The sequence below is a fragment of the Diabrotica undecimpunctata genome, chromosome 1 (genome assembly GCF_040954645.1).
Source record: "Diabrotica undecimpunctata isolate CICGRU chromosome 1, icDiaUnde3, whole genome shotgun sequence".
Taxonomy (NCBI): domain Eukaryota; kingdom Metazoa; phylum Arthropoda; class Insecta; order Coleoptera; family Chrysomelidae; genus Diabrotica; species Diabrotica undecimpunctata.
In genome coordinates, this window is record NC_092803.1 from 30,518,236 (window position 1) to 30,533,427 (window position 15,192).

General features: G+C 32.7%; 1 protein-coding gene across 3 annotated transcripts in view; it reads right to left on the reverse strand.

Moving 5' to 3' along the window:
• Positions 1-8,832: 8,832 nt before the first annotated feature.
• LOC140447448 (cathepsin K-like) overlaps positions 8,833-15,192 on the reverse strand; it is a 49,406-nt gene continuing 43,046 nt past the window's right edge. Inside the window, exons 4-5 of one of the 3 annotated variants that reach the window (XM_072540118.1) lie at positions 14,530-14,869; positions 8,833-9,144 (exon numbers count right to left, since the gene is read on the reverse strand). In XM_072540118.1, the coding sequence (XP_072396219.1) occupies positions 8,912-9,144; positions 14,530-14,722 (426 nt within the window). In that variant the 5' untranslated portion in view covers positions 14,723-14,869 and the 3' untranslated portion in view covers positions 8,833-8,911. The remainder of the gene's footprint in view (positions 9,145-14,529; positions 14,870-15,192) is intronic. The other 2 variants (XM_072540110.1, XM_072540101.1) reach the window with 2 other exon arrangements.

A 15,192-nucleotide genomic window follows, 5' to 3' on the forward strand; every position in this document is an offset into this window, starting at 1 on the left:
AGTTACAGAATCTGCACAGGTCATCATCCGATAATCCCATCAGCTTCAAGTGCCTATTCAGCTTACAGTGTCCTGTTAGAAGACCTACTATGGCTTTGACTGTTTTCCTGTCTTTACTTATTAGGTCTGCTGTAAATTTTGGCGAATGTTCTGTAATGAACTCTTTCGCTTGTCTTTGTCCTGGTCAATTCCTCCACGTTTCAGAGATTTGTGAGCTACCCACTTCCTTGTAGCCGTTCTTGTTACTGATTTTGCAACGCTGCAGAAGGGTTACGGTCCAATGACTGGCATTGATGAGCCTTATTTGGCCACTTCATCTGCTTTTTCATTTCCTTTATGACCCTCGTGCCCTGGTACCCAGGCTACCGTAACTTTACTACGGCCTCCTAGTTTATTTAGGGCATACACGCAATCCCATACTAGCTTAGAATTGACCTCTACAGAATTGAGTGCCTTAAGCGCTGCCTGAGTATCCGTAAAGATAACAACTAAACAGAACGTTCTTTCTTGCTTTTCTATATCTTCCACGCAGTGATGGATTGCCGTTATTTCCACCTGCAAACTTGTCACATCCTTAGATAGACTTACTGCGAAATGTATATCTTGGTTTTTCCCTACTATGCAGGCTCCAACACCCTCCGAAGTTTTTGAGCCATCCGTGTACCAGGTAGCAGCAGCTTGTATGGGTACATCTTTATTCCAGTCTTCCCTGCCTGGTATCTTAATTGTGAACTTATCGTTAAAGCTATATATCGTAGTTGTTGCATTAATAGGATGCAACCATGCATCTGGCTTATATGTTGCTGACTATGGATTAATCTGTGCATCACTGATTTGGCTTCGCCCTGTATAAAGATATGAAGTGATGGTAGATTCAGCAGGACTTCCAACGATGCAGTAGGAGTTGTTTTTATGGCCTCCGTAATAAACAAGCATGCTAGCGTTTGTGTATTACCTAGCAGCCTTATTGCTCCCACTTGCTACGTCTTTGTCCACCACGTCACCGAGCGATAGGTTATCATGGGTCTAATAAGCCTCGTGTATAACCATAAAGTCATTTTGGGGTTAAGTCCCCAATTCTTACCGAACATTCTTCTACATCTGCCCAGGGACATAGCAGCTTTCTGTGTGGTTTTCAGAATGTGAGTATTTCATATAAGCCTATGATCAAAATATATCTATCATAAGGTATTTTGCTTCTGTGGCAAATGAAATCTCTGTTCTTCCCAGCACCGGTGATTTTAGGCCTTGTAGTTCTGTTTTTTGTTGGTGAAGTTGACGATTTGTGTTTTCTGAGCAATGACTATTAGTCTCTCTTGTTTATACCAGTCGTCTACTATATTTAGGGCTGCTTGCATTCTCTTAGACACCACCTGAGCAAACACGCCCCTGACAATGATTGCTTGACTCCTCGATACCTCGACTTATAAATTGTTTATTTCTGCAACATCCAGTTGTGTTTATATTTTTATTTACCTAGTAGGATACTCTTTTAAGGAGAGTTCCATTGTGGTGTACTTGAGCTTAGAAGGGTTACAACATCCTGTCTATTTGAGAATACAGACAGAAAACATGTATATCCCAAAATTTCCAAAGTATCAGATTTTAAAGAAACAATGGAACTAAATTTCACATTTGATGATGATGACGATAACATTTCATTGGCTTATTTCCAGTCAAACTCAAAAGACCATGCAGCATAGCGGCGAAAGATATATGCCACTGCCTGGGGTGATTGCGGGAGGAATTGAGAAGCTCTGCGGTTACCACAGCCGGTCCCAAGCCCGGATGAAATGGGGAGAGTGATTGGCAAGGTTAACAACCTACCAATCGTAAAAAAAATAATATTGCTCAAAGAAACAATGTACAGCCTCGGAACCCGACTGGTACTAGGAAGATGACTACTGCAAGAAATAAGGACAAGCGAAAAACATCTAAAACCCAGATGAGAATTACTGTTTTGAATATCAGATCGCTTAACTCAAATGACCAAGACATAACCCAAGTGCTGAAGAAAAAAGAAACAGACATTTGTGCTCTACAGAAGACAAAAAAGAAAGGAAAAGGACAATCAAAATTAGGTTAACATATACTAATCTACAGTGGAGTAGCAAGAAAAAACATGGCCAAAGAAGGTGTAGCTTTACTAATACACCAAAGGTACCAAAATCACATCAAAAAGTGTCAATACATATCAGAAAGAATAGTAACAGCAAAGATAAGAATGGAGAAGAAGGACTTGAATATCATCGGAGTATACGGAGGATGTCAAAAGCGAAAATGGAGAATTGATGATTAACTTCTGCACGAATAACGAACTAAGAATAGGCAACACATGTTTTGATCAGAAAGACCAACACAAATATACATATAATAACACCCGTGGACAAAGATCTATGATGGAATATGGTATAACCAACAGAGATATACATTCATCAAAAATAGTCGACGTAAGATGCCTCAACTTAGAAGATGTAGGTAGCAATAATCCTGAAATACTTTCCGCTCAAGAGAGCGGTGCCAACACAAACAAAAATCAAAGTCGAAGGAGTAAATACAGAATCCACGGAATACTTATACAGGAAAAAAATATCAAAGAAAATCTCTAGAAATAAAATATTAGAAAACGATAACATCGAGGAAAGCTGGGAAAACCTCAAAAATAACATAATTAACGCAGCAACAGAATCACTTGGAGGGAGAAACGTTACTAACACTTACATATCAAAAAAGAAAACACCATGGTTTAGAGAGGAAGTAAAGACAAAATGTGAAGAAAAGATAAAAGCCTTTTTAAAATACAGAACACAACAAACACAACAGGTATACAAACAGTATAAACGAATCCGAAATGAAACGAATACTTTAGTTAAAGAAATAAAAAGGAAACACTGACAGAGCTTCTCACAACAGATGGAACACGACTTCTATGGACATATAAATAAATATGGAAAATGATCAGAGAACAAAGAAAAGGAATGAACGAACTAATAAAAACGAAACACATTCAGAAGGAAACATGGGTAGATTACTTTCGATCCCTATTTGCTAAAGGTGACAATAATGAACCACCAACACCAGAGGTAACGACAAACGAAGAAATAAATATTGAGAAGGAACAGGTAAATAAAGGAAATTAAAAAATAGAAAATTACCAGAAGAGGACAGAATACCAAACGAACTTCTAAAGTACGGAGGACCAGATCTGACCAAAATACTATTAAAACTAATCCAAAAAAATAATAGAACAAAACAGAATTTCTCAAGAATGGAGATTAAGCATCCTATACCTCTCTTCATAAAGTTTATTAAACACAACACTAAAATTAACAATCAAAGTGATAACAAATAAACTGAATGAAATTATAACACTAGCAGAACAACAACAAGCTTTTAGGTTGGGAAGATCATGTACCGACGCTAGATTTATAATGGGGCAAGTGCAAGAGAAATCATTAGAATACAACAAACCAGAATATCTATGTTTCGTGGACCTTAAGAAGGCGTTTGACCGGGTCAAATTAAAAGACGTTATCCACTTACTGTACGCAAGAGAAATACCTCTAAGTAGAATCAAAACGATCGAAAATATTTACCAAAACAACACAATAAAAGTAAAAGTAGAAAAATAACTAACCGATCCTATTGAAGGTGGCAATGGGATATGACTGAGTCGTCTATTGTTCAACCTGATAATGGATGAAATAACAAAAAAAGTAAGAACTAAAATAGGATACCAAATGTGAGAAAAACAACTTAAAATAATCTGCTATGCAGACGACGCAATACTACTCTCTCAAAGTGAAGATGATTTACAACGTATGCAGAACCAAATTAATATAACCGCCAGAAAATTTAACATGTTAATTTTCAAAAAAAAAAGGCAAAAATACATGGTTACAACAGCAAATTTACTAAGATTGTAACGTTATAAACGTCACATCTCTATTAATTTATATTTTAATAATTATTTCATTTTAATTTGTTTATTAATTTATTAATTTCTTTATCTTCAGTTTAATTTTTACTATTTTTTATTTATAAAAGTAGTTGGCGCCCTATGTTTTTTCTTTTCTTCCTCTATCTTTATTTTCTCCCTCTTTCTGTCCCGTAGAATAAATATTCGCCTTCTCTCTTTTTGTTCGGCAGACTATTCTGTTCCGTGTTGACAGACAAGCTAGTTTCATGATATCTATAGCAACATCCTATGACATCTGTGCTAACTTCATTCAGTCTCCCACTTTCTGTCAAAACAACTTTTCTGTAGTGGGATTATTTTTTGCCTCTTTTTGAAATTTATAAAAGAAGGCAAAAATTATTATAAAACTCATTTTTATGGTCTACAAATTCTCTTGGGGTAAGTACTTTCATTGTGATATTTATTCTATAATTTTCAATATAACCTTACTTTCTTTCGAAAGCACATTTTTTTTCTGATATATGCATTAGGACTCTTTAACAGAATTTAACTAAGTAGTAACATTTATATTTCATTTTATCCTTGCCATACGCTATTTGTTTAAGTGTAATTTTGTAAGATGGCAAGGAAGTTAAACCTTTCTTTTTGATGTGTTTCTAATGCAAGTTGTTCCTTATCTTTTAGTTTATTGGTTTATTGGACATTTTATTGGGTTTGTTGGACACATCCAAACTTTATTGGATTTATTGAAATTATTGGATTCATTGAAATTATTGGATTTATTGAATTTATTGGTTTATTGGACACCAAAACTTAGTCAGGACATACAGCCACCTGTGACTGCAGCTCTCCAGAAGCCACAAATTCTAATTGGACGACCCAATAGCTAGAGCACACAAGTAGCCCATAGAAGCAATAAGTAGCACTTATTAACTGTTAAGCTTTGGCAGGGTTAATTATTGTTTTTTTTTATTATTTTAAATAAATATGTTTAGTTAAAATTTGTCTTATTTGCTATCAACTGAGAGCTCAGGTTCAATCCCTAGTTTAAGACAAGACGAACTCACCCTTGAGATACTGACCTAGGCAAGGTATAGACGATAAGCTCCCATGGTTGATTGAGGTATTATTTTTACAATAGTACTTCAATTCTCTTTGGTAGTCTTATCGTTACAAGATGTAAATTGGAGCTGGAAGATTAGATAATAGAACAAGTGATGGAGTTTAAATATCTAGGCATCATGTTATCTAGCTACGGAAAGCTCGAAACTGAAGTGGAAGATCAAGTAAATAGAGAAAATAGAGCCGCAGGCTGCCTAAATGAAACAATATGGAGAAATAAAAATATCGGCAAAGAAACAAAAGGCTGAATTTACAAAACAGTCATCAGACCAATAATGACATACGCGGCAAAAACAAAACCTGACACAGAGAGGACAAAAAGGATGTTAGAAACAACAGAAATTAAAACACTTAAACATTAAAGCAGAAAAATTAATGGTAAGACACTATGGGACAGAGCTAGAAGTACATGTATACGACTTAGATTCAAGGTGGAGAACATCAAGACTGAGTAAAAAATAGAAGAGTAGAATGGAACGATGATATAAGCCGAATGGCAACAAATAGAGTAGTAAAGATGGCAAGAGACGGTTCTCCAATAAAAAGACGATTATGTATTTAAATAACGTAAATTTTAAGGTGGCCTACTACTAATGCATGAAATTATCAATATATCAATTATTAGCCATCTAGGCCAATAACAGACATAATTTTTTTGTAAGAATCTAGTGATTGACATACGTTAAGGAATAATATTTTATGTGTGGCCAATAATTAATTATTATATATTTTTAGCAACTATGCCAAAACGATCTAAAACTGAAAACACTCATAAAAAAATTATTCCGAAAATGATGTTCAAAAAGCGTTTGAGTTTATTCAAAATGGTATGATTTCTACCAACGCATCTATATTCTCATCATTTAGCAGTTTTATCACTTCAATGTATATTTCATCTGGTCCTGCTGTGTTTCCTTGCTTATTTTTTTTTATTGGCTTTAGGATTTCTAATTTACATATTTTTGGAGAAGGTTTGCCTTTAATAGTCGTCTGCAAGGTTTCACTAGGTATTTTGTGTATGGGATTAGTAAGTATACGTTTTTCTGCGATGGAGAAGTGTCTAAGTAAAAATAAAGTCTTTGTGTATGTTGTTCAAGCTACAAGACTTTATTCGATCTATTACTTGTTTTAATAGTTTGGGTATGTTAATGTGGTCATATTTTTGCTTTAAACTCTCCCATTTCTGTGCATATATTTTTTAACCACTGTTGTTTTGCTTTAAAAATCTTTTTACAAATGTTTTAATCGAGATTTTAATATGTAAGTTTGTTTTTATTTTTGAGTTGTCTTAGTTCATTCATAATCCATAATATTTCTCCATTTATTCATCCATTTACTTTTTTACAATATTCTTGCCTTGACTTTTACTAAAAAATGGTCTATTTGGTTAACTGTTTTGCCATCCGGTAATGTCTATTTTCCTTATATTTTCTTTCTTTTTTAAATGTGGTACTTTTGGCCATCATTCCTTTTTCCAATGCACAACCTGTTAACCGTTTCTAATTTTTATTTGTTTTATTATGTAGCGTTTTAAATTTGGTGAAATATTTTCGTTTTTCTGTTTGCAAATGAATTTTAAAACGATCAATATATTATGGCATTTTAAGTTGAGATTCTAAATATCAAGTTTTGGTATTCAGCTGTTTTTGTCTTTTGTCGTTAAAACGCAATAAACTGGAATATTTAAAAGTTGTTTCGAGTCCCCTAATATAATATTGAAAGTCAGGTATACGGTTTTTCTAAGAGGTATTAACTGAGAATATTTTTTTTGTCTTTGTTTACATTAATATTCCCCTATTCTCTGTATGTATTGTGAGGTAAAAAATTTCCACTTAACCAATTTAAAAGTAAATAATCAAGAAGTTTTTTTGTTGGTTCGTTGCTAAGAACGAGGTCAAAAAAGGGTAGATTGTTTGTTTTAAGTTTGTAGGCAAAAACTAGCTGTGAGACGTAAAAGGAAATTTATTTTGCGTTGAAATTTGTAAAATGTAAGGCATCTAGGAGTCGACATTTAAGCCCCAAGCAGAGCAGATAGAAGAGATTTTGAATCGCGAGTCGATTCAATTTTTTTCTGTTCCAATCGTTCCTGCCTACGTATGGAAATGGTTTATTTTTATTCAAGTTGAGAGTTATGTCCTTTGCAGCTCCGGTCCCATAGATGTTAACAAGTTTTTGTTGCAAGTTAAGTGCTAAACAGTGAAATCAGGTAACAATTAACATTTTAATTTTAAAGTAAAGACAGACATTTTTTGCTAAAACAATAATTGCTTTCATTAAAATTTAAAGGATTTGTAATAAATAATAAATTGTAAATTTTATGGTTTAACAGCTGTCATTTTAATTGTTTTTTATGTAATGTTAACATATGACAGCTAGCTTTGTTCTTTTCGATATTCATTTGTTTTGTTTGTTTAAAAAAAGGTTAATCTCTGTGCGATAACATTTGTAAGTTTTGTAGTATCTCCAACCCATTTGTAAACGAAGTTTGTAAACGGACACATGTAAGTTTTTTATTCTGTATTTGGCAACTATTTATATAGTATATTTTTTGTGCCGATTTTATGTTTGATAACTGTTTGTATGAGACAAAAATAAACGTTTGATTTGTTTCTCTGATCCTTTGTTTATTTTAGTTTAGAAAATCTCCTAACCCTTGTATGTATTTTTGATTTTAGGGAAGAAGAAATTTTCTTTCTTTTTCCAGCACGAAGTTTTCTTCGAAGCGGCGTCGAAATTTAAATCGCTAGAGATAACCGTGTCTGCCATATCTTATTTCATTTTGTCCAGGAGATTTATGTAAGTACCCTTTCATTTTTTTTGTAGCTGCCCCCATCCGACCGATTTATTTCACTTATCCACGACCCCAGCTCTCCAACAACCAACTGAGTGTCGTACGCACTAGTAGCGTTTATTTTGCTTGCCTTATCTTCGCCCCATAGTTTTTGTCCCCTATTTCTACCCCTATGTTCGTACCCTGAGGTAGGCAAAATATATTCGTTACAATTATGCTTACTGCGTACCTATTATCGATGGATCTTTTTATTTCCCATTTAGCATTAGAATCTCCTATGCCTAATCGTATGTCAAACTGTGCTCATTTTTCGAAATCGTTGTCTATTAATTTATAATACACATATTTTTCCTCATTCCGTTTACAACTGAAAGTGTTTGTATGTTTATTATACGTACATTTTCTTATTAGTTGGATCTAACACATAATTTGATATAGAATGATATAGATAGATGATATAGAATTAAGCAATATCATTGCTCGCCCAATCGTACCATTGACTAGGAATTTCCCAACACTTTTGAAGAAAGTTGTGTTTTAAATTTATATTCCATATTTTCTTATTTTCTAAAACAATTCTTTTAACTTGCCTTAATAAATTTCTCCTCTCCAGATTCCATGTTATTTTGTTATCTTTCTTATGACCTGTTTTCATCTTTTTTTGTTTGTAAAGTTTGTAGAAGTTTGTCTTCATCTGCTTTTTGTGCTTAGTGAAGTGTAATATTTTGGATTATTAATTTTTTTTTGTTTTGGTTACATACTTTTGTAGTCTTTTCATCATTTTTTATTTAATTGTAGTTCTCCTTCGCGCTAATCTAGCTTAGCTTAGTCCTATTTTGAGCTAAGTTTTTCACCTTGTTGCCAGACTTTCCTTTTTTACTCTTTATCCCCTTCTGTTTGGTCAAGTGTAGCAGATCTTCGTCTCTAATTGAATCAAACCAAAAAATATGGTACAAAGAAGAAATTATTAACTTTTAATTATTTTTATTATACCTATATATCAAGTATAATACAAATTCAATATATGGCCTAAGAAATTATTATCATATATAATATTTACTATACAGCGCTATAAAAATCTATTCATTTATAATTTCATAAAAATTTCCAACAGTTGCATATACTGCACTCCTAGAAATTCCGCATTGATTATTTTTATTTCTGGACATTAGGATATACCCGTTCATACCCCATGAGGTCCCCCACGAATTTTTAACTATCCAGTAATATTGACCATTAGAAATTCCGTATCCTACCACGAGAGCACTGTGATTTAATTGGTCTGGATTGCAATTGTCGTCGTCAAATACACCTAAAAATAAATTTGATAATATTTGCATCAATTAGTAAATAAACAAAAACTTTAGGATACTTTGAACTTAAAAATTTAAATGCTAACGATGACAATAAGAAGGTACATACAAATATTCGCGTCGCACAGTAGGTATACGTTTTTATTAATCTAGGTGAATAAATCTCATTTTATAATACCATAAATAATTGTGTTATATATAAGGCATGGCCAAATTTTAAATTATTTTTTTACTCTTTTATCCATATAGAGCATACGTCGACGGTGTCACGACAGAAAGGCATAAGCGCCATTGACAGTTTTTTTCAGGAGACACAAAAAACGTTTAAAATCGCTTAATATTTCTTTTTTTACATTTTTTTGGCATTTTATTATTATCGAACTGATGCATTTTGACTTACCATATGTTAGTTATAAAACAATTATTATAAACATGAGATATTTAACATTTTGGTGCTTACGCCTTTAATGTTAGGTTCTGTGGTGTTTAAGCCTTTTTGAAAGGCGGTGACCATATTTGGAAAAAAGTATTTTGATCAAAAAATGTCGCTTAGGAACTTGTACGCCTTTTAATTTTACGGAATTATAACAAAAATGGAGAATAAATCTTTTCATTTTAAAGCATAACAATTAAGTAAAAATAATACAAATTAAACAATACACAATAATATATTTATGAGTTTCTTACAGTTATATTGGTGTAAAAAAATACAAAAATAAAGTTAATATAATTATCACGTTATATTAAGTAAAAAACAACAAAAACTATTAAAACGTACCATTTTTTCTACATTGATAACTAAGTAAGTTGTATAGTTGTTATAAAACTAATAGAAATAAAATACAAATCAAAATTTGATAACAGAAAATAACATTTATCAATAACAAAACAAACTAATAGAAACGAAGGACTGATATAACAGAAAATTGAACCAGTTGATGAGCTAGACCTAATGCTGTCAATTTCAGTCTCATATTTAAAAAATACTGTCAAGGATGATGAATCTGATTCGGAGTTTAAAGAATCATTTTGTTGTATAAAATCATTACAACCTATCTTATCATCAACTAATGAACTAAATACCATTGCTGCATTATTACTACTATCATCAGTATTATCACTATCTGAGTAAGGTACAAGCTTTTTATCACAGGTTAATAAATCAGTCTTTTCTTCGGCAGTTTCATCAATATTAGAAATAAACGGCTGTCAATATTTAAATTTGGACTTAGATGAAAACTGAAATCCACGATGGCATCATCATCTAGAACAGAACTAGGCATTTGGAGTTCTTGTTTATGACCTTTTAGTATAGGCTCTAAAAGAACATCATGCTTTACCGCTTCATCGAGAACCTCATTTTCAGTGGAAAATGAACCATGGTTTTTATTATTTCCGCTGGATTCCTGATCCATCATTGCTTTCCTGATCTTCCCAAATGAATTGCAATGCAAGATTCATTATTTTGTGCCCCCGAGAAACCATTAAAAAAAAGAAGTAAGCGCCATTCAAATGTTAGTTTTTTAAAATAATATTACTACCAAAATATAACTTTAAAATTAAAAAAAAAGAAAACTATACAACAAAGTCAATATATATTTTATTTAAGTTCAAACCTTATTTAAGTCGGTTAAGTAGTAACTTTTCTATGACAAATCTAAGTCATAGTGTATTTTAAATGGCCAAATGGCGGTTAGATAAACGAAAAAAATTTTTCTGAAAAGGCCTAACCGACAGTCGGTAAAATTGTACATTCTTATGGTATATTATGATTTCTCAAGATAAATAATCTAACTAAACGCTTAACAAAACATTAAATATTAATAATATTTCAAATTATTGTTTACCTTATTGATATAACCACGTTTTCAGACCCAAGACGTAAGCACCACCTTCCACTACGGATCTTGTCGCTTACTGATTTCGGTGTCTCATCTTTTAAGAAACTCGTTTGGCGGTTAGAAAATTCAAAGCTTGTTTTAGTCGAGTTGGAATTTTTTACAGCTGCGTCATTTTAATAGTCGATAGGACGTAAAATGTATTTTATTTTGATACCAAAACATAAATTTATACATTTTGGCGCTTATGCCTTTTTGTCGTGACGCCATCGACGTTGTGCGTATCAGGCTTATGAAGTTTTATTTTTCGTGATAAAATGCAGTTTATATCTACAATTTTTATGTGCAGTGTACCTTCCTAACTACGTAAGCAGTATACATTTCTGTGTCAGTTAAATTGTTAGTTACTTAGAGTTCGAATAGGGGGCGATGTGGGCCTGACAGGCCTAACATATTTATTCGCGTTACTTGTTTGACAAATATAGTACCACTTATTTTACGTTTTAGAGCGTTCTTTTGTCGTAAGAAAATAATTGCCGTTTTGTTAATTTTATTAATTTAAAATTACTGAAGGTGAGGTTTATCATATTGAGATTATAACTTTATGTTAATATTTAGGTTAAAATGGATAATTGCAAAAAAGAAGTACACAAACTACAAAAGCTATATGGGAATATACCCACAGATGTAGGGGACATAGACGTAGATGTCTATATTTCGGAGAGACGAGGAGATATATAAAATTTGTAACAAAACTGACGATGATGTAGAATTCAACAAAAAATGTTACGATGGATAATTGGTTGACTGGAATTAAAATAAAGGAAAAGTTTCTTAAAGATCATAAGGTAATAGTTGTTGGAACTGTACGGAAAGCCCGAAGGGATCATTTTGGCCCCAAGTTCCTAAATCAATAAAAACCAAGTTTAGAATTAACTATTTATTTGGGAATAAACAATAAATAAAAATAAACAGTTTTAAGAAATTATATAAAATCTTGAAGATAGAATTTTATTTAATTTTTTAGTTTTATTTTAAACATTTGGAACACCATACAGTTTGCAGTTTTTGGCATTTGCCACACATTGCCTTGTTACAGCCGTGGTACTCATTGGACGTATGATTTCCTTTACAAAATATTTTTAACTGACATTTTTTTCTTTTTTGGCTAGTAACAGTGCTGGTGGTTGGTAAATCCGGTGGTGCTGGGTATAGTATCCTGAAGAATAAACTTACGACGACTGATTTTACTTCCAGTAACTTCTTTATAAATAATGCATGCATTTATTGCTCCTAAGTCAAGAATGTTATAAAACACGTGCATTGGCCATCGTCTTGAAGCAACTTTTGTAGTATAAAGACGCGCCATTTGGTCCACTACATCAACCCCGTATTTTGTTTTATTATAAAATCTTACTGTTTGAGGAAGTTTTTTTCTATCGACAGCAACATCCACTGATTGATGTAATGAGCTTAACAAAAGCACATTTTTGTGACTCTTTCCTTGGTATGCAGTAAGTGTTATCTTTTCGTCGCTCTGGAATTTATGGGTAACATATAATTCTCCATGTTTACTCTTTACGCTTAGAGGAACTTCCTTTCTGTTGCGATTCAAAGTACCCATAAGACTTGCCTTGGCCAATTTTAACGATGTAAAGTAGTTATCTGTCGTAACATTTTTGCCCTTTCCCAGTTGATTTTCCATTAACTGCAAAACAACATGTTCACCAACACTTGTATCTTTCTTCCGTAGATGATCAGTGCCAGTATAAGGGTAACCATTTACAATATATTTTGATTCCACGCATGTCAAAAGCCCAAATTTTATGCCAAACTTATCCGGCTTATTTGATATGTACTGTGTGAACGGGCACCTGGCTTTAGAAGGCAGTAGTTGTTCGTCCACAGTAAGGTTTATTTCCGGTTTGTAACATGCACCACTATTTTCTATAAACCCATTCCAAACCGCAAAAGCTAGAGCAAATTTGTCGGTTTTCAATCATTCAGATCTCGTTTGCTTTATGTCAAATCTGAGATATTTTATAATATCCTTGAATCTGTCTCGTGGCATAGTTTGCCTAAAAAACTGAGGACCACATACTGTTGCGTACATAATAGCAAGGGCAGCCTCCAGGTTTTCCAAAGTTATAGTTCATGTGTCATTTTTCAAACATCGATGTGCTTCTGCAATAGTGCATTCTTTTATATGACGTAACATGCTGTCGTTGATTATTAGATGCCAAGCACTTACCACACAATTGTTCCTCACGTTCCTTTTTGCATACGACGTAGGACCTGATTCCTCTCGATAAATGTTGTGCTGAGCGCGGCGTCCTGTAATGAGCAAACATTCAATGAATATGAAGATACTAAAAATCATAATCTTACCAGGTACTGATCCAGAATCAATAACTTTCCACGTTGTTCCGTCTTTCGATTGTTCGGTGTCTCCGATTGAAATAGTTTTTCCTTGTTGACCACTTTTTCTCTTGTGACTTGGCTTAGATGCACTTGGATTCACGATAAAATTAGCTGACTCGTACTGTTAAGTTGTAGAAGCAGTGTTTACATAAATTGGTGAGTCTTGTACAATAAAACTTTCTTACTGCTCTGAAGCATCACAGTCACTTGAATCATTATTTTGTGGTGGTACGTATTGTTCATCGTCTGACTCATTATTTTCTGCAAATTCAGATTCACCTCCCGAAACATCTTCTTGTATTTTTCGTATTTTTTCAAGAAGTTCAAGCTCTGATAGTCCACGACGAGACATCTTTACAGTCGTCTTGAATTTTCATAATTGAACGAATGTTTCAATATTCTAGAAACGAGAGTCAGCAGAACCTAATAAACCGCTCAATAAACAAAATACTTTCAAGGAACAAACAGTATGTAACAAAATACCTTCTAGGAATAAACGTACATAAACATAATTTTATCTATCCGACAGAAAGTTAAAAAAAATCGTCAAATGTCCTAGAAAACGATAATAATTAATACAGGGCCAGTTTGGCCCCTTCAGACTTCTATGGTAGGTTTGTTAGAAAATCCATTTAATAAATTTAGTAAACAATATTTTTTTGCGTTAAATAAGACTTTGTATCAAAATACTAAAAGTCATAAAATATGAAATTATTATTGTGTCAAATAAAAGAACTACAATAACTTCAAATCGCAACAGGGGCCAAATTGGCCCCTCCGACTTTCTAGTGTTAAAATAGAGACATACATTCAACATTATTTGGCTTTATCGAAAACGTTACTATTGCTTCATGTATTCAAAAAAACCATTAGACATTTTTAACGTAATATTAATCTTTATTTTGGTTTTATTCCAATTATTCAGTGTTTATTTTATATTATTTTCATATTATCGTCTAATCCCAATATAAAACTATTAATTTTTTAAAATTTTAATTGAAGTTGAGATAAATCAACCAATTACAATTCTTAAATAAATTGGGCTACCATCGTAGCCCACGCGCCTAACCGAGTCAGTAATATCCACGCGCCTAACGTAGGCTTAAATGAATACGCTCTATTTACCTGATACATAAAACTGGAAATTAGGAGTGACGTTTATAATAACAGAAACTGGTCCCCTAAGCGCAACTGCCTTCTGTAGTTCTAATTCATCATCTCGTTTAATATATGCAAAACTATTTATTTTGGCAGCAACTTTTGAAGCATTATATTTGCATGTATTATCAGAATTTGTAGGATAATTATCTTCCGACATGATTCCCTTATCTTTTACATAGTCAAAAGCTCTGGTTATCTAATCAGCATCACAGGAAGTAGTTTCTACACAGTCAGCTAGGTTTTTTTCACTAAGAGATATTAATGTGTCAGTGGATATAAAGTTCGCACCCTCTACTGCACCAGTCTAAAATGATAAATATATATTGTAACATTTTTAAAATTTGAAATAGTTAAAAAAAGATATTACAAGAAACATAAATTGAGAATTTTTTATAGATATTTTTTGACAATTACAATGAAACCTAAAGTTAATAAGTTATATAGTAATAATTTAATTTGATCTAAACTTTTTCTGTAGATTATGTTGTCCAAGACAGATGTGGAATATATTTAACTCATTTATAGCCAGAACTATTCATGTCAACTGATCATTTTCAAGAAATTGAAATTAGGGGAGACTGGTGTAAATTGTAACAGGTGTCGTTTTTAACAATAGTGATATTTGCA